Source organism: Scyliorhinus torazame, chromosome 6 (genome assembly GCF_047496885.1).
Source record: "Scyliorhinus torazame isolate Kashiwa2021f chromosome 6, sScyTor2.1, whole genome shotgun sequence".
In the NCBI taxonomy this organism is placed as follows: Eukaryota; Metazoa; Chordata; class Chondrichthyes; order Carcharhiniformes; family Scyliorhinidae; genus Scyliorhinus; species Scyliorhinus torazame.
Genome location: NC_092712.1, coordinates 302938127 through 302961701, shown reverse-complemented (window position 1 = coordinate 302961701; position 23575 = coordinate 302938127). Strand labels below are relative to the sequence as shown.

General features: G+C 47.7%; 1 protein-coding gene across 1 annotated transcript in view; it reads left to right on the top strand.

Annotated features, from left to right (window-relative positions):
• The window catches only part of LOC140425542 (sodium-dependent neutral amino acid transporter B(0)AT1-like), a 56381-nt gene extending 33798 nt beyond the window's left edge, over positions 1-22583 (top strand). Inside the window, exons 4-12 of the mRNA XM_072509950.1 lie at positions 772-953; positions 2136-2246; positions 7111-7223; positions 7324-7452; positions 8873-9029; positions 10430-10634; positions 16791-16950; positions 19339-19501; positions 20752-22583. Of these exons, the coding sequence (XP_072366051.1) occupies positions 772-953; positions 2136-2246; positions 7111-7223; positions 7324-7452; positions 8873-9029; positions 10430-10634; positions 16791-16950; positions 19339-19501; positions 20752-20958 (1427 nt within the window). The 3' untranslated portion in view covers positions 20959-22583. The remainder of the gene's footprint in view (positions 1-771; positions 954-2135; positions 2247-7110; positions 7224-7323; positions 7453-8872; positions 9030-10429; positions 10635-16790; positions 16951-19338; positions 19502-20751) is intronic.
• The last annotated feature ends 992 nt before the right edge of the window (positions 22584-23575 follow it).

The following is a 23575-nucleotide window of genomic DNA, read 5'->3' as shown; positions in this document are numbered from 1 at the left end:
GACGTGTTCACAGGGTTGGATGGAGAAAGGTGGGAGGTCTCTCACGTGGAGCAGGAGCTGGCATGAATCAGCTGGGCTGAAAGGCCCTGTTTCTGTGCTCTAACTTCTAAGGGAAACCCACTGGCTGGCCGACACACTCGACTAGCCCACTCTGTCCACGGGAGAGATTTTTTGGGGGAAGTGGCGAAGGTTCATTGCAAAAGAAGCAAATGTGATGTGAGGAAAACCTTTTTCGCACGAGTGGTCGGAGTTTGGACTGCCCGGGAGTGTGGTAGAGGCAGGTTCAATCGAAGCATTGAAGAGGGCGTGAGGTGATTATTTGATTGAAACCATGTGCAGGGGTATGTGGGGAAATGGCAGAGGAAAGGCACCAAGCGCTTATTCGGAGAGCTGGTGCAGACGTGATGGGCCAAATGGCGGCCTCCTGCACCGTAAACAACTCCATGATTCCTGGACATTTTGCTCACAACCAACTCACCTTTGAGACTTGAGTTCAAAGCCAGACCAGACTAATGCCATGCCAGTCCCCTCCAGCTCCTAGCTGCAATGAAACACATTGGACAAGTCTCAAAGAGATTTCCCAACGGCCATCAATCCACCATTGAATCCGCATTTTGACACAAATTGGCATTAAGGTGGGAGTTTGACGGAAAGATTCTGTGCGCTAACTGGTTGGCAAGATTAGAATTTTAATGGCGCGGGTTCCTGAATGCAGTATCCTCATCCGATAAGTAACATCTTCCTCGACTATGTTTAATTATGTTTTGACAGGATTTGTAGATGAATGTGTCAGGAGCTCTCCAGTAGATTATTATTGGTACAGGGAAACGTTAAACATTTCAACCAGTATCAATGATTCAGGTACTATCCAGTGGTGGCTGTTACTCTGTCTGATCTGTGCTTGGGCTGTGCTGTATGTATGCACAATCAGAGGCATTGAAACAACTGGCAAGGTACTGTTCATTCCTTCATTATATCTGTTTGTACAATTGTAAGATTTCCATTGTGTAATGAAAGAGCTCTGACAGGGCAATGGGCCTTGGCTTATATTCGCATGTTCAGAATTATCCGGCAAAATGTTTAGCGCCATTTCATTTTAGTCACAGATATAGTGGAACATCTTCATTTGTTTTACATAGGATTGCATAAGATTTACAGGCATTGGCCGGGGCCATTCGGGTCAATTCCCGTACCGGCCTCCCTGAACAGGTGCTGGAATGTGGCGACTAGGGGCTTTTCACAGTAACTTCTTTTGAAGCCTAGTTGTGACAATAAGTGATTATTATTATTAAGTACAGGGTGACCCAACCAGCCCCGCCCCCCCAGAGACTCCCTAACTAGGTATCCCCTTAATAGGGGGACCCGCCCACATTGACCCCCGTAATAGGGGGACCCCCCACAGGGATCCCTTAAACCCCCCCCCCAGGGCATCCCCTTAATAGGGAGATCCCCCACGGACTCCCTAACTAGAAGGATCTCCCAAAGGGACCCCTAGCTAGAAGGAACCCCCCCTCCCCCCCACAAGGACCCCTTAGGGACCCCAGGAACCCCCTGACTAGAGGGACCCCCCCCCCCACAGTCCCCCCCAGTAAAAGACCCCTGTCTGGAAGCTAGAGAGCAGTCCAGGCAGGAGCAGTCACATAAATTATAGTGTAACACTTACCTGGAAGCACCAGTGTCCATTCCTGGAAAGAGAACAGCTGTGATCTGTGTTTAAATCCCTCAGATCCTGTAGCTGCAAGCCATTCATCCATTTCTAATAGTTGACTCTGATTGACAGCTTCCACAAAAAGTTGCAGCCTTGATTCATTCATCCCCCTTCATGACACTATACGTGCTGAAACCCTAATGTTTACAAACACCAACCACATCAAAGAGAGGTAAGTGCATTGCAATCACACGCTTGAATGGTTGGAATGCACTTACCACTCTTTGATGTGGTTGATGCTTGTAAACATTGAGGTTTCAGCATTTAAAGTCACTCACCAATGAATTTCAAACTCTCAGGTTTATAGTCAGTAGTGGAAGCTCAACATTAATGAAAGTACATGAAGTTTAAGCGGAATGTGTAAATAGTCGACCTCTTTGGTTGGACTGGTACAATAGATTTAATCTTGCTATTTATTTTCCTTCAGGCTGTATATATTACCTCTACCCTCCCTTATCTTGTCCTTACTATCTTCTTAATTCGAGGATTGACATTAAAAGGATCTGTTGATGGAATAATATTTCTCTTCACACCAAAAGTGAGTAGAGCTTTTCAATTCCTTTTCCCATTTTGCAACTTTTATCGTGCTTTCTGGAATCAAAAAGAAACACTGGGCATAATGTTAACCCCAAAAAGTGGCAGGTTGGGGCTCAGGCAAGATCTTTAAAATCTTTACCAGCTGAAACCCGATGCCAATCTGCCTCCAAGGTGGCCACGCTTGTTTTAACAGAGGCAGGACAGGACAGTAGGGGGAGGGGAGGGGGAGGAGTGAGAATCGTTAGATGGGGTTGGTGAATTAAATATTACAGTGTAACTGTGTGCCTCATATTTCAAATGCCTTCCAGGTTTAACCCTGGTTGACCAGGTTTCCCCAAAATGGGTCTTCTGGGCCAAACGGAGCGGGTCTTCTTTTTGCCAGCCCAGCAAACTTTTCTGCCATTGTACCCCTACCTTCCCCACCCACCCCACCTCCGCCCCATAACTAACCCCCGCTGCCGCCCTACCCCGTGATTGGATGCTCCCCCCTTTCAGAATTGGGGATCGGACTCTATTCTCAATGCAAAGAATCCCCCCCCCCCACAGTCAGAACCTTGTGAACCTGGGTCAAGAATAGCCCTTCCCACATTACTGACAATGTCTACACCCCATGGTCCAGACCAACCTCCCAACCCCTGCAACCAGGACGGGTGCCCCCTCGTCACCCCGATTGGACAATCCTGCCCCTGGAACTAGGTCAGTCCCCTCTCGAGATTGGTGGATTGGCAGCCAATGGAAGTCAGCTGCAGGGGTGATGGGTGAATGTGACATGGTGTGAGATATCTTGATGATGAGGGGGCTCCAGTCCATGGGGATCTGGCAGCATCTGATGGGCTGAATGGCCTAATCAATACCTTGTACAAATTTGCCATTGTATCTCTTTAGTCTTGTGCACTATGCTCCAATTTACAAATCCGAGAATAATGGGGGTCTTCTTATCATTTGTTTTCATTCATTCTCACAGCTATTGGCTGCACCGAGTTGTCACGATTTAAATGCATTAAAGAGTAATTTTTGAGACTGGAATCACATATAATCTATATCTTCTTTTCAATGAATTCAAATTTGCAAACAGCAGGAGTGCGATTCAAACTCTGGGTCATTACTAGCCCAGTAACATAACCATTGCACTCCCACGCCATTCACTCGTATGAAATACCTCATATACTTGTGCAAAAGTCACATTTTCAAACCAATTTTTTAGGCAAAGAGGAGAAGGCTTGATTTTCGCATGGGTAATGTTTGGGGGGAATTAGTTCAACCAAAACACACCCACCCAGCACAACATGGCGCTGAAAAGATTCCACAAGGTAATGGGGGAGGTGGCAGCCACACCAGCCATTTACTGTCCCCCACCCCCTGTCTTTCTTTCTCCCTGATTTTATTAAAGAGTCACCCCCACACCCTAGGGAAGGAGGTGGCGATGTTGGCGGGGCCGACAATGCTCGTGGGCCAGTGGGAGGGCAGGAAGGAAAGGGGAGGGTCGCACCGTTTGAAAATATCGTAGAATTTCTTTCATAGAATTTACAGTGCAGAAGGAGGCCATTCGGCCCATCGAGTCTGCCCGGCTCTTTGAAAGAGCACTCGACCCAAGCCCACATCTCCACCCTATCCCCCATAACCCAGTAACCCCACCCAACACTAAGGGCAATTTCGCATGGCCAATCCCCCTAACCTGCACATCTTTGGACTGTGGGAGGAAACCGGAGCACCCGGAGGAAACCCACGCACACACCGGGAGAACGTGCAGACTCCGCACAGACAGTGAACCAAGCCGGGAATCGAACCTGGGACCCTGGCGCTGTGAAGCAATTGTGCTAACCACCATGCTACCATGCTGCCCCATCATGTTGATAGCTCCTGGCCCCTGACTTAGGACTTGGTGCAGGGGTTTGCTCTATACTGGCAATCACATGGGTCCAAATGGCAAGGCCCTCCCCTCCCCTTTTCTTTCCCCAAGAAGGCTAAGGGTGGACACAAGGCCCAGGAGTTCATTTAATTCATGTCTGCAATGAGTGCGATCCTTGAATCCTGTTCATTTCTCTTCTCCTAACTGTCCGTTTCTCCCACAAAAAATCAAAATAAATCTACATTCTTTCTGTCTTAACTAACAGCCGAAGTAAATATGGTAAATATAACTTGTGTAATGAATGATGTGATTGTAGAGATTATGGACGCGATGTAACGAAATGGGAACTAAGTCCCATAGCGAGCGTGTTTAGCTACGTGTTTCCCGGTGCTTGTGTCTGATAAGAGGCCTCAATGGGGAACGTGTGGTTGGGGTCACACATAGCCCCATTTTGTACACTTGAGGAGCTCCGCTCAACAGACATGCACCTGGAGCCCTCTGACCCCCCCCTCGGCCGCATTGACGTATTGACCGCCCTCGATCAGCTCCACTGGGCGAACAATATCATCCGCGTGCCTGATGCGAGACTCCCGAAACAAACGCCCTTTTCAGAGCTTCAACATAACAAGTGAGCCCCAGGAGAGTAGAGGAAAAGTTTCAAGGACACCGTCAAAGCCTCCTTGAAAAAGTGCAACATCCCCATCGACACCTGGGAATCCCTGGCCCAAGATGGCCCAAAGTGGAAGACAAGAATCCAGGAAGGAACCAAATACCTCGGGTTTCATCGCCGAAAGCGAACCAATTGCAAGTGTCGCCAGTGAAAGGAGCGCGTAGCAAACTGGGCAGCCCAGCCCACCCACCCCCTCCTCCAACTACCACCTGCCCCACGTGTGACAGAGACTGAAGGTTGCGTATTGGACTGTGCTGTCACCTGACAACTCATTTTTAGCATGGTAGAAAGTCACCCTCGACTTCAAGGGAACTGCCTAAGAAGAAAAGAAGAAGAAAGCAGATATCAGAAACCACACGTTATCAAATTCAGTGACTTTGAGAAGGTTTTCAACAGCATTCATCGGCAGACACAGGTAGATCGCAATGAAGTTCAGCATCCTGGATTGGTATATTAAAGTCTTCAAAGCCTTATACTGCAACTCCAGCTGCTGCTTTCGGTCCAGCGCTGGCGTTATTCATCGTTTGAAGGCGGGAAGTTAGGAAATGTTCCTTCACACAACGTGTGGTCGAAGCTTAGAAAACTCCCGCAAACGGCAATTATTGCGAGATCAATTGTTATTTTTTTTAACTGATATCCAAAGATGTCGGCCAATGATATCAGGCTGGATTCTCTGATGCCAAAATCGCGATCGGTGATCGGGCGGAGAATGGATTGCGATGCCGGAATGGGGGCCGGCGCCGGTTTGATTCCAGTCCGCCACGCTTTGCCTCCTCCACACCATCATCGGCCAGTCTACCCGCGATGCTCCGCCCCCGTTAGGCTGAGTTCCTGGCAGCACGGGCCACGTGTGGTCTCGAATGTTGGGAACCCGGTGTGCCGGCTGCGAACAGTGTCCAGCGCCGCCAAACCCGGCTGGTATCTGTGCCGCTCACCGGGGGGGGGCTTTTGCGAGGGCTGGGGGGGGGGGGTACTAGTTGGGGCCAGGGGGTGGGCTGTGGGGTTGAGGTTGGCAGATTGGGTTTGCGCACGGCACCATGTTTTATGGCGTGACCGGTGAATGTCGTCAACCTGTGCATGCGCGGCCCGGGACCTGGCAAACCTCTGTCTGTTTTCGGCACGATCCGCAGGACTTTCACTCGCCGCCGGTGCTAGCTCCTCACGTGTCCCGGAATCGGTGAGGGTTCCGCGCCAGTTTTTCGGCCGTAAAAGTCCACACATGCTCCACTGGGGTCAACACTTAGGGCTGGATTCTGCGGTTTTGCTGCTATGTCCGGAGGAAGCGTCTGGCTTTATGATTAAAAAGTCGGCGGCGCCCCTGCACCGATGCTCCGCCCAGTGGGGGGCTAACAGCCACACCACGTATAGGCTTTATCTGCAGATACGGATGGAGAATGAACGGGTCCATGGCCACGCACGCGCACGGCGGTGACCTGCAGCACCCACGCCGTACAACATGGTGCCGACCGCGCATGAACCCGGCCTGCCAAATAGTGCCCCCGTGTAACCCCCCCCCTTCGCCATCCCCGGACCACCCCCCGCCAGTCCCCTCAACCCCCACCAAAGCCCCCCCCCCACCAGCGGAACAACTGCCCCACCCGACTGTGGCGGCCGCTGGACACAGTCCACAGCCGCCACGCGAGGTCCCCGGACACTGAGAGGGCACGCAACCACCACCATCAGGACTGCGGCCCATCGGGGGGGGGCAGCGGGGAGGGGCCTCACGGTCCTGAGGCCGTCCCAACGGCATGTGGCATACTCAGCGATTATGCCGTTTTTGAGGGGGTGGAGCATCCAGAAAACGGCGCCGCCCCCGATTTCAACGTGAAAACAGATTCTGCGGCCAATCACCGAATGCGATTTCGGAGTCGGAAAACGGAGAATCCCGCCCGTTGTCTCCCAAACGGAGAATTCTGCCCATCAAGTAATCCGGGGAATGGAATTAAGTCATGGGTCAGGCATTGTCCCATTAAATGGCAATACAGACTTGAGGGGCTGAATGTCTTCCCCACTCCCTCTGTACCTATAGTCCCTCCTATTGCTTGCCAAACCTCTTTAGTGTCATCAGCAAATTTTCAAACCGCACCCCTAAAATCTGAAAATACTCTTCGAAAATATGTTTTATAAAGGAAAAACAGAAAATGCCGGGTAATCTTAGCTGGTCTGGCAGCATCCGTGGAGAGAGAAGGCAGCTGACGCTTGGAGTCTGGATGACTCTTTGTCAAGGCTTTGTCAAAGTTTTCTAAAGGAAGGCGTTTTGTTAAATTCTACACGGCCAGTTTGAGCATTACCTCGCCAAAACTTATTATTGTCACAATAATGCGTTTCTACTCCTCCAATTTGCAGGTGGAAGAATTGACAAATCCGACCACCTGGTTAGATGCTGGAGCACAAGTCTTTTACTCCTTTTCCTTGGCCTTTGGGGGTCTAATTTCCTTCTCCAGTTATAACTCTGTTCAGTAAGTAACATTTGATATGAACTTCCATGTCCTCATCGAGTGAAAACAACCCAAACGTTTATAAATAATCAAACGCTGACTGCTTCCCTCTATCCCATAGTAACAATTGTGAGCGAGACGCTGTTATAATCTCCGTCATCAATGGCTTCACGTCCGTCTACGCAGCTACAGTAATATATTCCATTATCGGTTTCCGAGCAACAGAACAATTTGATGCATGTTTTGATAAGTAAGTAAGTTATGCGGGAATAATATTAAATATCAACTATAATCGTTCATGCTTTGCTGCAATACATTGCTTGATTCAAATTATTGGGAAAATCAAACAGCTTTGCTCTAAAGTCTTCACACCAGAGGACAGTGAGCTAAATTTGGTTGTCACAATGGGGGTCCCGATAACAGGCCAAAAATCACAAGTGACCCGGCCTTAGCTGTTTGCATGGCCCCCCGGGATATGTTTTGAGGATTTGACGATGGATTTTCTGTCCTTGGATCTGCAAATCATTGAAAGAATGGGCGCCCATCCCAAAGAATTAATCAGAAGGCCAATAGCTCCTCAGTCTCAGCAACAACACTGAGATCTGGGAGTCGAGGTTGGCAGGGAAGGGTGCTGCTCCTTCCCGACCAGGTGATTGGGGAATCGGCGCACGTTTAGCTCAGTTGGCTGGACAGCTGGGTTGTGATAGAGAGCGAGACCAACAGCAAGGGTTCAATTCCCGTACCAGCTGAGGCTATTCATGAGGTGTGGTGATTCTCAGGTTCAACCACCACCAGGCAGCTTTCCTCCTCAAAGGGGAAAGCAGCCTATAGTCATCTGGGAACTTTACTGCTAATGGATCAAGCCAAGGAGGTAGACCTCAAGAACTGCCTCAGCCAGGATGGGGGTTAAACCCATGCTGTTAGTGTTATACTGAACCACACTCTTAGCCACTGGCCCCTTAGTTGATGGTGCTCATTAGTCGGCAGTATTGTATTGAGGAAGGCAATATTTCGGGGTGATTCTGGAGGGGACAGTATTCTACAGTGGATAATGTTGTCCAGTGGATGATATGCTAAGATGGTTGTTGTTCCAAAGTGGATGGCATTCTGTTGGGGAAGATATTCTATCGGGGACAGTATCCTATAGTGGGCGGTAGTCTATGGTACTGTATAATGGATGGTATTCTATAGATAATGTTCTATGATGAGTGTTAGGGCAGCACGGTAGCACAGCGGTTAGCACTGTCGCTTCACAGCTCCAGGGTCCCAGGTTCGATTCCCGCCTTGGGTCACTGTCTGTGCGGAGTCTGCACGTTCTCCTTGTGTCTGCGTGGGTTTCCTCCAGGTGCCCCGGTTTCCTCCCACGGTCCAAAGACGTGCAGGTTAGGTGGATTGGTCATGCTAAATTGCCCTTAGAGTCCAAAGGGGTTGGGCGGGGTTGTTGGGCTACGGGTGTGGGGTGGAGGTGTGGGCTTAAGTGGGGTGTTCTTTCCAAGGGCTGGTGCAGACTCGATGGGCTCCTTCTGCACTGTAAATTCTATGTCTATGTGTTGTGATATACAGTGTGAGCAAAAAGAAGGGTGCGGCAATTTGAAAATGCTGTCTGTCAGAAAAGTAACATTGATTAAGGCTTGATTCATTTATGTGGTTTTTTTTTTGTTTCCTTACAGTAATATCTTGAGCTTGACTAATGCTTTTGACCTGGCAGAAACCAGTTTGACCAGAGGGAACTATGATGAAGTCCTTCAATATTTAAACAGCACCTCCCCTGATATCGTAAATAAGCTGGATTTGAAAACCTGTGATCTGCAAAACCTGCTCAGTCAGGTTGGTATCTTTAGCTCAGACTCTGTTTGTTTAAACTGCTTTAGCAGTGAAGACTTTAAGTGCTCTGAGATTCTTCCACCGCGTGTCTAAGCTGCGTTTTGGAAGGCAGATGAAAAAATTTCAAAACCAATGATCATGCGTTTCCATCATTCAATATTGCAGTTTTTCCCTAAATTTCAACTCATTGTGATAACATCCAAATATAAATAGTGAAGTATTCAAATCTGCCTGTTTTATGTAACATAACTTTAGCCTCCATGTTCTGGGAGTGTCCAAGACAGAGTGGGCTCTGCCACAGATTCTCAGACGTGATGCCCGAGGTGTTGGGTGTGGGGGTGGCTCCGAGTCCAGAGGTGCCGATATTCAGGGTGTTGGCAGACCCGGGAGTCCAGGGGGTGAGAGAGGCCGATGTTTTGGACATTGCCTCCCTGATAACCCGGAGGCGGATTTGTGCTGGGGCGGTGGGACTAGGAGCCACTGAAAGCAGGAACGACCTGGCAGAATTCCTGAGGCTGGAAAAGGTCACGTTTGCTCTGCGAGGGTCGACAGAGGGGTCCCCCCCCCCCCCCGGGAGGTGGAAGCCATTTATCGATTTCTTTATGGAGGATTGAGGGATCAGCAATAGTGAGGTGGATTGGGTAGGGTTCTGGGGGTTAAACTGGGGAAGGGGAGATGTGGCGGGGTGTTGGTGTCGGGGGGCAGGCAGATTGTGGTTGTTTATCGAGTTGTTTTGCTGTTCTTCTGGTATTTTGTCTGTATATGTGAAAACGCCTTGAAGAAAATATTTTTTTTAAACACATTTTCAAAATTGAGCCTTAAAACCCAAGAATGTAAATTTAGTTCATCCCTCTCCTCTTCCCAAAAGCAAAGTACGAAACAACATGTGATGTGTATTCAGGTACATGGTCATGTATATTTATAGGTATACTTGGCCACATACCACACCACCCCCACTAATAAGGCAGCATTTTTAATCTAAAGGTCCAATTCCTGGAACAACATTCTAAGATCAATGTGATCAACTCAATGGCTTCGTTAAACCATCCCTTTATAATCAGTTTCTAAATGAGGCAGATATTCCTCAATGGTATTGGTGTTTTTGTCTGTGCTCTTTTCGTGTTTCTTTGAGCTCCATTAATTCTGCAATCCCCTGCCAACGTGCATTCTCAAGATGTACATTAGCACACACCACACAGTGGAGGTTCAGCCGATGCATGACCTGGGGCATTGTCGCTTAGTCCAATTCTTTATTCAACTAGACCGGTGCGCAATCGAGTCCCAAACACCTGGCCCCAAACCTTTTCAACTAACTCCAATCTCCTTCAATGGCGACTCGGGGCTTTTCACAGTAACTTCATACTTGTGACAATAAAAGATTATTATTATTGTTATTATTACAGGGCGTCGAAGGCACCGGATTGGCCTTCATTGTCTTCACTGAAGCTATTACAAAAATGCCCATCTCTCCGTTATGGTCCATCTTGTTCTTCGTCATGTTATTCTGCCTCGGACTTTCTTCCATGTTTGGGAATATAGAAGGTGTTCTGGTACCAGTTGAAGATCTGAAACTCTTCCCAAAGAATTGGCCCAAGGAACTTATTACTGGTAAACACGAGCCCTCCATTCAATTTACTATTGTGATATCTGTTAGGACCATAAAGCAACTACTATTATCTCTTTCTGAGCCGTACCTAGTAAACAATTTTATTATTCAACATATTCTTGAAAAGCAAAGATTCTGTTCCTACCTCAAACAGAAATTAAAACAACATCCATTGCATCGAATATGTTCCTTACTGTGTCCAAACAGTAATGCCTAAGATCAGGAATTTGCTTGGAGCTGCTCCTATCTCATTGCCCAAAGTGCTGGAAATGTGGTAGAACCTCCGTTTTTATGGCAAACGGCAATTTGTTTTGCTTGTTTACAAAGACTAGGCACGAGCTCTTCATCCAAAACACATCAAACCTTGTGTGGAAGTGAGTGAGTGAAATTCCCCCGACAATTAGGTTGGATAGGCAGCATGAGATTAGGAACTGATCTTCCCATTTTGGGATTGGTGTCTGACTGCTCTCGGTCTGCTGGTCGTAAGGGTCCCACGTGAACTCAAGTTGTTTCAACCAAGTTCCTGGCGTGCGTGGAGGTGCAAAACAAACTTCCCATTAAATGGTAATCTCACTCGTAAAGACAAGGTGCAATGACAGTGGGATGCACATTTGCAGCAAGTTCCCAGGTGAGGAACATTGCAGGAACTGAGTAGAGGGAGCGATAAAAATAGTAAGTGCAGGAAAAACGCAGCCAGTCTGGTGGCATCTGTGAAGAGAGAAGCAGAGTTAACATTTTGAGCCCAAAATGACTATTCTTTATAGCTCTGTATTTGGCAGTGTTGTAACTGACTTACATTCCCGAAATGGAGCAGGTTGATGAATTAGGAGGAAATCTTTCTTTACATTTTCATACATAAATAACTTTGCGCAGGAGCAGAATGCAAGCTCATTCGGAACACTAGGAACATTAGAAACAGGAATAAACCACTCCTCCCCCCAACCCTGCCCCTCAATTTCATCCAATCTCGAATGATGTGCATCTCAACCCATTTACTTACCTTACTCCATATCCTTTGATAAATGTGTCTAATCTATCAGTCTCATATGAAAGCTTCAATTGTTCCCAAGCATCTGCAGCCTCCTGGGGCAAGAGGGGAATATTCCCACCAGCCTTTGTGTGAACCACCCTGAGCTCCCTACTGCATGGCCTCATTCCAATTGTAAGATTAAATCCCTTTGTTCCTGATTCCCTCACCATAGGAAATGGTTTCTCCGTATCAACCCTGTCAAGCCTTTCTCACAATTTAAGCACCTCAATTAGATTATCCTTCAATTTTCTCTACTCAAGGGAAACCAAAGGTCAGAACTAAAGGCCAGAATCAAACAGGGCCACTGTGAAAATAATGGGAACGAGACGAGGAGTGTTAAAAAGACAAGCCTGAAGGCTTTGTGCCGTAATGCATGGAGCATTTGCAATAAAGTGGACGAGTTAATTGCGCAAATAGATGTTAACGGGTGTGATGTAGTCGGGATTATGGAGACATGGCTACAGGGTGACCAGGGATGGGAACTGAACATCCAGGGGTGTTCAGTATTTAGGAAGGACAGACAAAAAGGAAAAGGCGGTGAGGTTACGTTGCTGGGTAAAGAGGAAATTAACGCAGCAGTGAGGAAGGATATTACCTCCACCGATGTGGAATCTATATGGATAGAGCTGAGAAACACCAAAAGGCAAATAACATTAGTGGCGGCTGTTTATAGCCCCCCCAAACTGTAAAGGTGGTGTTGGGGATGGCATTAAACAGGAAGTTAGACGCATGCAATAAAAGAGCATCTGTATTTATGGGTGACTTTAATCTGAATATAGATTGCGAAAATCAAATTAGTAACAATACTGTAGAGGAGGAATTTTTGGAGTGGGGTTTCCAGACCAATACCTTGAGGAACCAACTAGAGATCTGGCCATCCTAGACTGGGTATTACGTAATGAGAAAGGAATAATTGGCAATCTAGCTGTGACAATCCCTTTTGGGATGAGCGAACATAATATGGTAAAATTTTTCATCAAGGTGGAGAGTGATGTAGTTGATTGTGAGACAAGGATCTTGAATCTAAATAAAGGAAACTACGATGGTATGAGGTGTGAATTGATTCTGATCGATTGGGGAACGGTGCTTAAAGTCTTGACGGTGGATAGGCAAACGTTCAAAGAGTGCATGAATGAACTGCAACAATTATTCATTCCTGTCTGGCACAAAAATAAAATGGGAAAGGTGGCCAAACCATAGTTTACAAGGGAAATTACAAATAGTATTAGATCCAAGGAAGTAGCACACAAATTGGCCAGAAAAACACAGACAGATTTGTGTCTTGGGAGTAGTTTAGAATTCAGCAAAGGAAGACAAAGGAATGATTAAGAAGAGGAAAATGGAGTACTAGAGTAAGCTTGGGGAGAACATAAAAACAGGCTGCAAAACCACCTATAAGTAGCAAGGAGAAAAAGATTGGTGAAGACAAATGTAGGTCCCTTGCAGTCAGAGACAGGGCGATTTAGAATGGGGAACACACCAGAAATGTTGGGGATCACAGGGTTTAGTGAGAGGGAGGAACTAAAGGAAATCAGTATTAGTAGGAAGATGGTATTGGAAATCAATGGGATTGAAGACCAATAAATTCCCAGGGCCTGATAATCTACATCCCAGAGTACTTAAGGAAGTGGCCCTCAAAATAGTGGATGCAATGGCGGTCATCTTCCAAGATTCCATAGACTCTGGGACAGTTCCTATGGATTGGAGGGTAGCAAATATAACCCACTATTTAAAAAGGAAGTTAGAGAGAAAACAGGAAGATCAGTCAGCCTAGCCTTGGTAGTAAGGAAAATGCTAGAGTCCATTATAAAAGATATATTAGCAGAACACTGGGAAAGCAGTGGCAGGATCTGACAGATTCAGCACGGATTTACGAAAGGGAAACCATGCTTGACAAATATACAGGAATTCTTCAAGGGTGTAAGTAGTAGAGTGGATGAGGGGGAGCAAGTGGATGTGATTTATTTGGACTTGCAGAAAGTTTTCGACAAGAACTCACATAAGAAATTAACGTGTAAAATTAAAGCACCTGAGAGGTAGTGTATTGAGATGTATAGAAAACTGGTAGGCAGGCAGTAAACAAGAGTGGGAATAAACAGGTCTTTTTCCAAGTGACAGGCATTGTCTAATGAAGTACCACAAGGATCAGTGCTAGGACCCCAGCTGTTCACAATGCATATTAATGACTGAGATGAGGGACCTAAATGTAATATCTCCAAATTTGCAAATGACACAAAGGTGAGTGGGAGGTTGAGCTGTGAGGAGGATGCCGAGATAGGGCAGCACGGTAGCATTGTGGATAGCACAATTGCTTCACAGCTCCAGGGTCCCAGGTTCGATTCCGGCTTGGGTCACGGTCTGTGCGGAGTCTGCACATCCTCCCCGTGTGTGCGTGGGTTTCCTCCGGGTGCTCCGGTTTCCTCCCACAGTCCAAAGATGTGCAGGTTAGGTGGATTGGCCATGCTAAATTGCCCTAGTGTCCAAAATTGCCCTTAGTTTTGGGTGGAGGTGTTGACCTTGGGTAGGGTGCTCTTTCCAAGAGCCGTTGCAGACTCGATGGGCCGAATGGCCTCCTTCTGCCCGGTAAATTCTATGATGCTTCGGTGTGATTTGAACAAGCTGAATGAGTGGGCAGATGCATGACAGATGAAGTACAGTGTGGATAAATGTGAGAGTATCCGCTTTTGTAGCATAAACAGGATGGTAGATGATTATCTGAATTGCTATAGATTGAGAGAGGGGAATGTGCAATGAGACCTGTGTGTCCTTGTCCACCAGTCGCTGAAAGTAAGTGTACAGGAGCAGCAGGCGGTAAAGAAGGTTAATGGTATGTTTGCCTTCACAGCGAGAGGGTTCAAGTGCAGGAGCAGGAATGTCTTGCTGCAATTATACGGGGCCTTGGTGAGACCACACCTGGAATATTGGGCGGGATCTATCGGCCATGTTACGTCCGAAAGGTGACGTGGCACAACGCGAACGGTAGATGCCGGGAGATCCCACTTTTGGGATCAACAAGCTTACCATGCCTCCCGAGATCTAATGTGATCTCGTGAGATGTTGCGATGTGAAACCCACCCATCGTGGGCGGGATCACTGTCTGGCAAATCTGCATATTAGAGTGAGACAGCTAGTTTCACTCTAATAAGCGTTCGTGAGATCTAACCAAGGCGTTGGGATGTAACTCCTTCCCGTTGGAAACTTCAGATGAGCGCTGTTCAGTGCTGGTCTCCGCAAACGGGGACCAGATGGACGGGCACTTGTGGGGGTCTCCCAGGGGATTGGTGGCCTCCAGGTGCTTACCCTCTGGGCAGGGTGGTAACCTGGCATTGCTGGTGTCACCGCCAGCCTGGCACCAAGGTGCCCAGGTGGCCCTTGTAATGATATACATAGTAAAGGGTTAACAAGAGAGATTACATGTATATCAACACTAGATGGCATCACTGAGTGATCTTATAAAAGGCTGCGTCACTAGGCATGCTGGGAGAAAGCTGATGGAGAGTTTGATGTAGAAGGATAGTGTAGAGTTGAGTTAGCATATAGATTATATATTAGAGAGATTATTAATTACCGTATCACAGATTCAGTACTATTATTTTGTTATCTGTTATTCAGTAAAGTGTGCAAACCTAATCAAGTTAAGTAGTGTAAAATAAATTCGTTTTGATTTGAACATTTCTATTTATGTTCTTTGTCAACACTACATCTTTGGCTATCTTGGAGAACAAGACAAGGAATACAACAGCACTGACAACTGGCACTGCCAGGGTAACATTGCCAGGGTGCCAAGCTGGCATTTTTTGTGTGGTGGTGATCAGGCAATGGTGTGGCCTGCACAGATGTGGAGGGGTTCGAGAGGGCCTGGGGGCCTCCCTATAGTAAGCCGGGGCTTCGAGAGAGGTTCAGGGATCACACCGGGGCGTGAGACTGCACTGAGGAGTTTGGGACGTTCCCCGCTGAGATACCCGGATTGGCGTTAGATAGCGGGGTCTTTCTTGGTGCTCCCAGCGCTGGGAAACACCCGGCTAATCTCGCGTGACGGGACTCTGCCCCATTCGGATAAACCACGCCCATCAGGTGCAGTTTTGGTCTCCTTATCTGAAGAAGGCTGTTCTTGCCATGGAGGGAGAGCAGCGAAGGTTTACCAGTCTGATTCCTGGAGATGGTGAGACTGACGTATGAGGAGAGATTGAGTTGGTTAGGATTATATTTGCTGGAGTTTAGAAGAATGATAGGGGATCTCATAGAAACCTATAAAATTCTACCAGAATTTGACAGTGTAGATGCAGGAAGGACGCTCCCCATGGCAGGGGTCTCCTCAACAAGGGGTCACAGACTGAGGATACTGGTAGATGAGGAAAAGTTTCTTCACCCAGAGAGTGGTCGGCTTGTGGAATCTCGACCAGGGAAAGCAGTTGAGGCCAAACAATTGTGGCTGGATTGTCCGTCGGGATCCTCCGTTTCACCGGCAGCGCACTCACGCCTGGGGATTGTGGCTGGATTCTCCATCGGGATCCTCCGTTTCTACGCACTCACGCCCGGGGATTTCTCGACGGAGTGGTGGTGCCCACAATGGAAAACCCCATTGCCCAGCTGGCGGATTGGCGGATGCCGTTGCCGGGAGGGGCACACCGCACCAGAATACGGGTGCGGTGAGACGGAGAATCCCTCCCTGTATGTTTTCAAGAGGGTGTTAGATATATAATAATCTTTATTGTCACAAGTAGGCTTACATTTACACTGCAATGAAGTAACTGTGAAAAGCCCCTAGTCGCTTTCCAATTGACGTGGGAAGGATGTGTGTCACAAGGTCGGATGTGTTGGCCGACTAATGGCTGGCACATGGCAGCAATGTCATGCGATGAAACCTCCAGGAATAAATTTGATCGTAGTTGGCAACCCTAGATTCCCCTGGGAGCTCTGGCTGCTGGGATCAAGGCGCACATGCCAAAAATCGAAGCAGGCAGACAATAGACCACATACGTTGACGTTTCCCTTTCCTGTACACAGTTGCTCCTGCTACTGCCCCATTCTTAGGTGGGACAGTAAGGGGAAGAAAGTTGCTCAGTTTGCTGGAATGCGATGATTCTGGTCACTCAAGCAAAACCAATTCTCTTGTTCTCTCTTCCAGGTCTGATTTGTCTGGTCTGCTTTTTCCTTGCTTTCATATTTGTGATAAATTCTGGAAACTACTGGCTGGCTCTCTTCGATACCTATGCCGGCTCCATTCCTCTGCTGATCATCGCCTTCTGTGAGATGGTGGCTGTCGTCTACATTTATGGCATCGACAGGTAACAATATCTCACTCTCAACATTGAGTTTCCTTCATAATTCTACATTAAAGAGGAGTCGGGTTCCGATAGCTTTTTTTGTTGTTGAATGTTGTGGTTTCTCATGACTATGTCCCCATCCACCACTTCAGAAAGAATTAACGATGAAGAATTAACTAACGATGTTAGTTTCCCTGCTGTTTGACCCTTCACATCCTTTGTCCTCTCTGGGGACTGCCATTGGCACTCTTTCCTCTTGGTTTCTGTGGCCATTAGCAACCGGTTTCCCTGGGTTTCTGTGGCTATGACTCATCTTTCGTTCTCACTCCACAGTATAAATATTTCCCACTTTCTCTGTCTGTTAGCTTTGACAACGAGTCATGGGACTCGAAGCGTTAGCTCTTTTCTCTCCCTACAGATGCTGCCAGACTTGCTGAGATTTTCCAGCATTTTCACTTTCGTTAACGATTATTTGCCTAGTTTTTTTTATTAATGCACGGTGAGTGCTGTTGATTCAGTGATTCATACATGATTCACTCTTCAAATCGCGGGGGGCAGCTAACTCTTTTCCAGATTTAACAAGAGTGTTCAGGTGATGTTTCTCTTGACAATACATTTAAGGTCGCCAACTCTTTGGGCATATTCCGGAAGGTTCGTACCAACAGAACCTTCCGTGTCCGAAAGCCCCACCCACTCTTTTCTCCTGCTTCCGATATTCCTAAAGCAAATAAACAGACATATTCAAATAAGGTATAAAAATACTTTTTTGTAAAATAATCTTGTGATTTTTCTCCGAGGTTCCCCAATGGCTGTGTCCACGAGCTTAATCTTCAATTCCTGCAGGCTTTGGGGCAACCCTTCCTATACTCTGGCATTACTGGGGTGTGTGGATAGAGGAAGTTGAATGCTATTCATGAAAACAAAGCATTAAATTCCATTTACCTATGCCAATGGTTATCCTGCTAGTGTTCGAGGATCAGATGCAATACTTCATTCGAAATAATAATTTGGTGATTTTTGGAAATGTTTATGCCCACCCTTGTTTTAGGATACCATGGTTATCATTTCAGGAAAATATTTTAACCTTGCTGAGAGACTGATAAGCTCACTGCCGGTTGGGATTCATGGGAGTAATTGTTCGAGTTTGCAACTCTCCAAAGAACTTTGTCCACCACCATTGCAAATTGTAAACATGCTAGCCAGGATTTCCCATCCATTAAAATCCATCGCGTTCCCCAGACCATGCACTGAAATTTATCTCACTGCCAGGCGGCGCTTAGCGACAAGATGTGCCACACGTACATTGGGACTAATTTTAATCCCTGTTTCATGGGAACGATTCGGGGAAGGGTTAAAATTAGGTGGGTCTTCTCGATAGTTTGATGTCATGCCTTACTCGGGTTTGCATCATTTTATCTTCACCAGCTTTACAGGCAAGGCATCCAAAGTGTAATAACGAAGACAATTTGACGGGACAAGTCTCTTTTTGGGCACGTTTAGCGGGGTCTTTTTTGGTGCCTGCAGCGCCGAGAATGACAACTCTATTTAACGGCACTTTTCCGTTTCTTTTGGCCTCGGTGAGGTTTGCCCTGCCGAGGCCGTGCTTACATTATTTCCTGTACTGATGAGCTCAGCTCGCCAGTACAGGCAGGGCATTCGCTCCGGAGAATCGGCACAAGTCACGCGCGGGCGGCCGGTGCGGCACCGGCCAGGGGCCGTTGATAACGGACCCTGCGGCGATTCTCTGCGGTCAACCGGCCGAGTTCCCGCCGAGTTCCGCCAGCGTGGTTCCAACCTGGTACCACCTGGCGGGAGCTCAGACCCGCGGCTGCAGCGGCCATCCAAGTGGGGGGTGGGGTCAGCCTCCGGTGGGGGCCTGCACCTCGGCCAGCCCCGCGATCGGGGGCTGCCAATCGGCGGGCGCGGGCGATCTGGAGGGGGGCCTACTTCCTTCTGGGCGGGCCCGCTGCGTCGCTAGGCCATGTTGCGCGGCGCCGGCACGGAAACGGCCACCACACGCATGCGCCGCCGTGGAAACGGCCACCGCGCGCATGCGCCGCCGTGGAAACGGCCACCACGCGCATGCGCCGCCGTGGAAACGGCCACCACACGCATGCGCCGCCGTGGAAACGGCCACCGCGCGCATGCGCAGACCCGCGCCGGCAGTGCAAGGCTGCGGATCAGCTCTGGAGCGCTATGCTGGCACCCCGTGGCCCGCTGAATCGCTGTGCCAAGAGGCCTACTGATGCCAGCATGAAACACTCCGGTGCTTACGCCGGCGTCGACACTTGGCCGGTATTTTGGAGAATCCCGGCCATGAAGTTCACCTGTTTTGTGTCTCTTGCTAGGTACTGATAAAGAACCTTTTCATAATCTATGAACCCACATTTGTGAATTATTTTACCACAGATTCAACAACGACATCGAATGGATGATTGGTCACAAGCCCAATATCTTCTGGCAGGCCACCTGGCGAGTCATTAGTCCCCTTATCATGTTGGTCATATTCCTGTTTTACTTAGTAATTAAAGTCAGTGAGGAGCTGACATACATCACTTGGGATCCAGATTATGTAAGTATACTTGGAAATTAAGCAAGGCTAATTTCTCACAGTAATAAGTTGAATGTTTAATTAAAATTGTGTTTGCAACAGAACTTACTCATGCCTACAATTGGCTATCCCATTGTCCCTAATTGGTGCCTTAGATAAACTAGCTCCAGACAGTTGTCTTTCTATTTATCGGCCATTGAGTATTATGAGGGCTATATTTGAGGCTGATTTCGGTCATGTCAACTTTATTGAAACTGTCAGTAAGTGTTTGTTAGACTTCAGGTTGGCTTCAATATGTCTTAAGTGGATTAAATTGCAAAACAAACAACACAGTGCCAAACTAATGTGTATATAGAGTGAATATAGAATGGCTGTTCCATTGGGAAAATACTGGTGACTCGAACCTCTGCCATACCCAGTTGTAAAGGAGGTAGGAATGGGTACCCTGTACATGAGCCCAAAGTGGGCAGCTCACCCAGAGAATTCAGAATCGGCATTCTTTGGTATCTCTGCTGGCCATTGCAGATTACTTTATTCTACAATCGTATTTTCAAACGGTGCAGGGTTTTTTCAGAAGGCGAGGTTTCCGGCCCCTCCACTCAAAGAGTCAGCGGGGATGTGTCCCTTCCATTTAACAGTCCCTCATTCGGGAGGAAGACCTGCCTCACTGCGGGTGGAAGAGTTTGGAGGGGCTGCGGTACTCGATGTGGGAAGGAGGCCATTGAGGGAGGTGCCCCCCGCCCCCTCCTCCTCCTATCTCGGGCTCCAGCAAGGTGACTCGCTTTGCCACACGGCAGCCTCAAAAGCGAAGCCGGGCGGGAAACGGCCCTTAAGTGCCCACTAAAGGTGGGCAGGCTGACCCAGACCTTGTCAGTCCCACTGTAAAAATCTGGATAGGTTGGGATCGGGCAGGAGAGCCATCTTTGGAATGTAACCAGTTCCCACCCCCCTCCCCCCTCCCCCCTCCCCCTCCCCCCTCCCCCCTCCCCCCTCCCCCTCCCCCCTCCCCCTCCCCCCTCCCCCTCCCCCTCCCCCCTCCCCCTCCCCCTCCCCCTCCCCCCTCCCCCTCCCCCCCCCTCCCCCCCTCCCCCCCTCCCCTCCCCTCCCCCCTCACCCCCCACACACAGCAGCCATTGAATTCTGCTCAATGTGACTGGCCAGTGTTTAAAATGGGCCAAATGGCCTATTGGAAAAATGTTGCCTCTTAAGCACGATGATTGTGTGCTTTTTCTTTATAATTCATCCATTTATATTTCTGCAACTCTCAACAGGAAAATTTTCCGAACCTCGCTGAGGTGCTCTATCCTGGTTGGGTGTCTGCGGTGATTGTCCTCCTGGCTGGTGTACCGAGTTTGGCAATACCTTGTACAGCCTTATTCTTGTTCATCAGAAACAGATGTCGGAAGGATGACGAGCGGGGCCTTGTCCCATCAGCGTCAGTCGCCTCAGTGAACGGAATAATAAACAATGAGATCTAACTTGACTCCACGGAGCAACTATGGCAATTTGCACCGCCCACTCTCAGCAAACACTGAGTTCAAACCAGAAAAGAGCACATTACTGGAATGTGGAAACTATCCAAATTCCTTCATATTTTGATGCAATATTTTTATATCTGATGATGCAGTAGATGACCATGCCATTGCTTAGAGAAATGTCGACTTGTTCATGTATATCATAATGGAGAAATGGGTCAGAAGCAGAAGTTAGTTGCTCTAAATTGTTATGCTGTAACATTAGGTGAAAGGGATATCTATATCGCCAGTTAATGTGCTGCAGGCTTTTACCTCATGCTGTTAGCACCTTGGCATGTTTTGCTGCATTAAAGGTGCTATATAAGTACAGGTTGTTGTTGTTGTTGAAGTAGTTATCTCATATCTATATTCATTTTGGGTCCAACATCTGCAGGCCAACAAACCTCAGGGTATTGTACAATTCTGTACAATCACTGTTAAAATGTGTTGATGCTTGAAAGGTTGCCCTAGCGATCATTCCTGTCCTACAACGACAAACGAGAGGGAGCCGTCTAATACACATTGATAATAGATCAGTAGATGCAATTTTATGTCATTTGGTTATGTTGAGCTAACAATACTTGTGCCTTTAACTTAAGTATAAAAATGATGCCTTAAGATTGAATGCCATAATCAGTGCCAGCAGAGCTGTCATTTCTCTTCCCACAGCTAGTGGTGCACAAGGCAGACTTTCATCTGTTCCCATAGCGAGGTTTTTCCCAAAACAGGGTGCGAGCCTATCACCAGAGGCTTACAGCTTGAGGCACTCTCACTCCGCATCAAGTGTGGCCGACCAGGGGTCTCTCCTGTTCTTACCACTAGCCATTGCCGTGAGTTGGAAGGATATATACAGATTGCCGTTCGACCTGTTTGGCCCCTTGCCTGGAGTGAGACCCTAGCCCAGATCCGGCTTCTGGCTCTGAGGCAGGGTCCGTACCTGCTGCTCCACACGACCTCCGCACACCAACACAGTGCTAGCATCCTAATATGCCTTCTTTCTCTCTCACACCAGTGGTTTACAGATGTTTAATTATTTCCATTGTGCTGTTTACCTAGTCATTTCTATTTAATGCAAGAAACTTACAGTGTGGATTTCTGCAAATGTGCGCCGTGACCTTTTCTAGAGGGTGAATGAAAATGCTACTTTAAATTTCCACGTTTTAAGGCCACCTAAACTATTCCCACCCACAGCAGAAGATTCCCTTCAATACACGTCTCAACTGACCTGGAAGAAACATCTTCCCTTTCTGATTTGCAAAATCACGGATTAATGTGTCAAAAGCCCAAAATGCCATGAGGGGCTCTTGGGCTGACATGGCGAACCGTGCTGCTTATAACCTGCCAGCTTGTCACGGAATGGTATGGGTTGTGAACCTGCACTGGGGAGTAACTCTGAAAGGTGAAGGGAAAGCCAAGAATGCTCGCAGGAACCGGTGTGGACCAGATTGAAGGAAATAAACGTTTCTAAGTCGTTTTCCTGCACGATGGATTGCCGAGACTCAATTTGCAGATTTATTTCCTTCAGCAATGTTTAGAAGAAATTTAGTACGTGTTCATGCAAAATAAAATCTCTTCATTTGGAGACCCAATGTGTTCACGAGAGCTTTTGCATTGATGTAATTTTGTCCAAAAATTGAATGTAACCCTCCCAAATTGGACAGTTTCCTGAGGTTCATCCATGAAGGAATGATATTCCTTTGGGAAGGCTTTAATAGGAAAATTATAATTTAGTAGGGTTGCCAACTGTAATTAAATGTATTCCTGGAGGTTTCATCACATGACTTTTCCCCATGCTCCAGCCATTCATCGGCCAACGCATCCGTCCTTATGATGCACTGCCTTCCTCTGCCGATTGCAAAGCAAATACTACCCAATTGGATGGCAATCAGCAGCCTTTCCTCTCCCATTTTCAACTTTTTAAAATATCTGGTAAAGAGAAATGTTCAAAGAAATCTTTTTCTAAAAATGACCTTTTACAATGTTCCCATTGATTTTTCTCCTGGGGTCGGGCCCAGCGGTGTCCTGGAGATTGACCGTCAATTCCGGGAGACTCCAGACTAATCCTGGAGGGTTGGCAACCCTATAATCTAAGGTTTTGTTAGGGCATGGGGGAAACACCTTGCACTTCACAGTGAGAAGGTGGAACCCTACACAAACTCTTTTGGGAGGCTGTGCCCCATACAGCCTAATTTCTCCCGGTTGGGTTATGATCCTGACGTTGACCTCAATACCGGGTTGGAAACCCAGAATGGCCATGGCGGGATATCACTCGTGATCTCCCCAGGACGGCCAATTGAGATCGGCCTCTGGCAGCACCATCCAATTACGAAGAGCGGGAGGACCACTGAAGGCAGGGGGGGTGCGAGAGGGGCCTCAAAATGGAGGTGCCGGATTGGGCAAAAATTAGACAGGGTGGCTCAACGACATGGCCGCGGACGTGGCCATCACATCCCGGCTGGTCGGTGCTGGGGAGATTTCTCCTTGAAAAAATGAACTTCTTTCAAAGTCCACAAAGGAATGCTGATAGTCACTGTCAAAAATGGCTCAAAGGTAAACTCAAACTTACTGAGAATACTGAAAG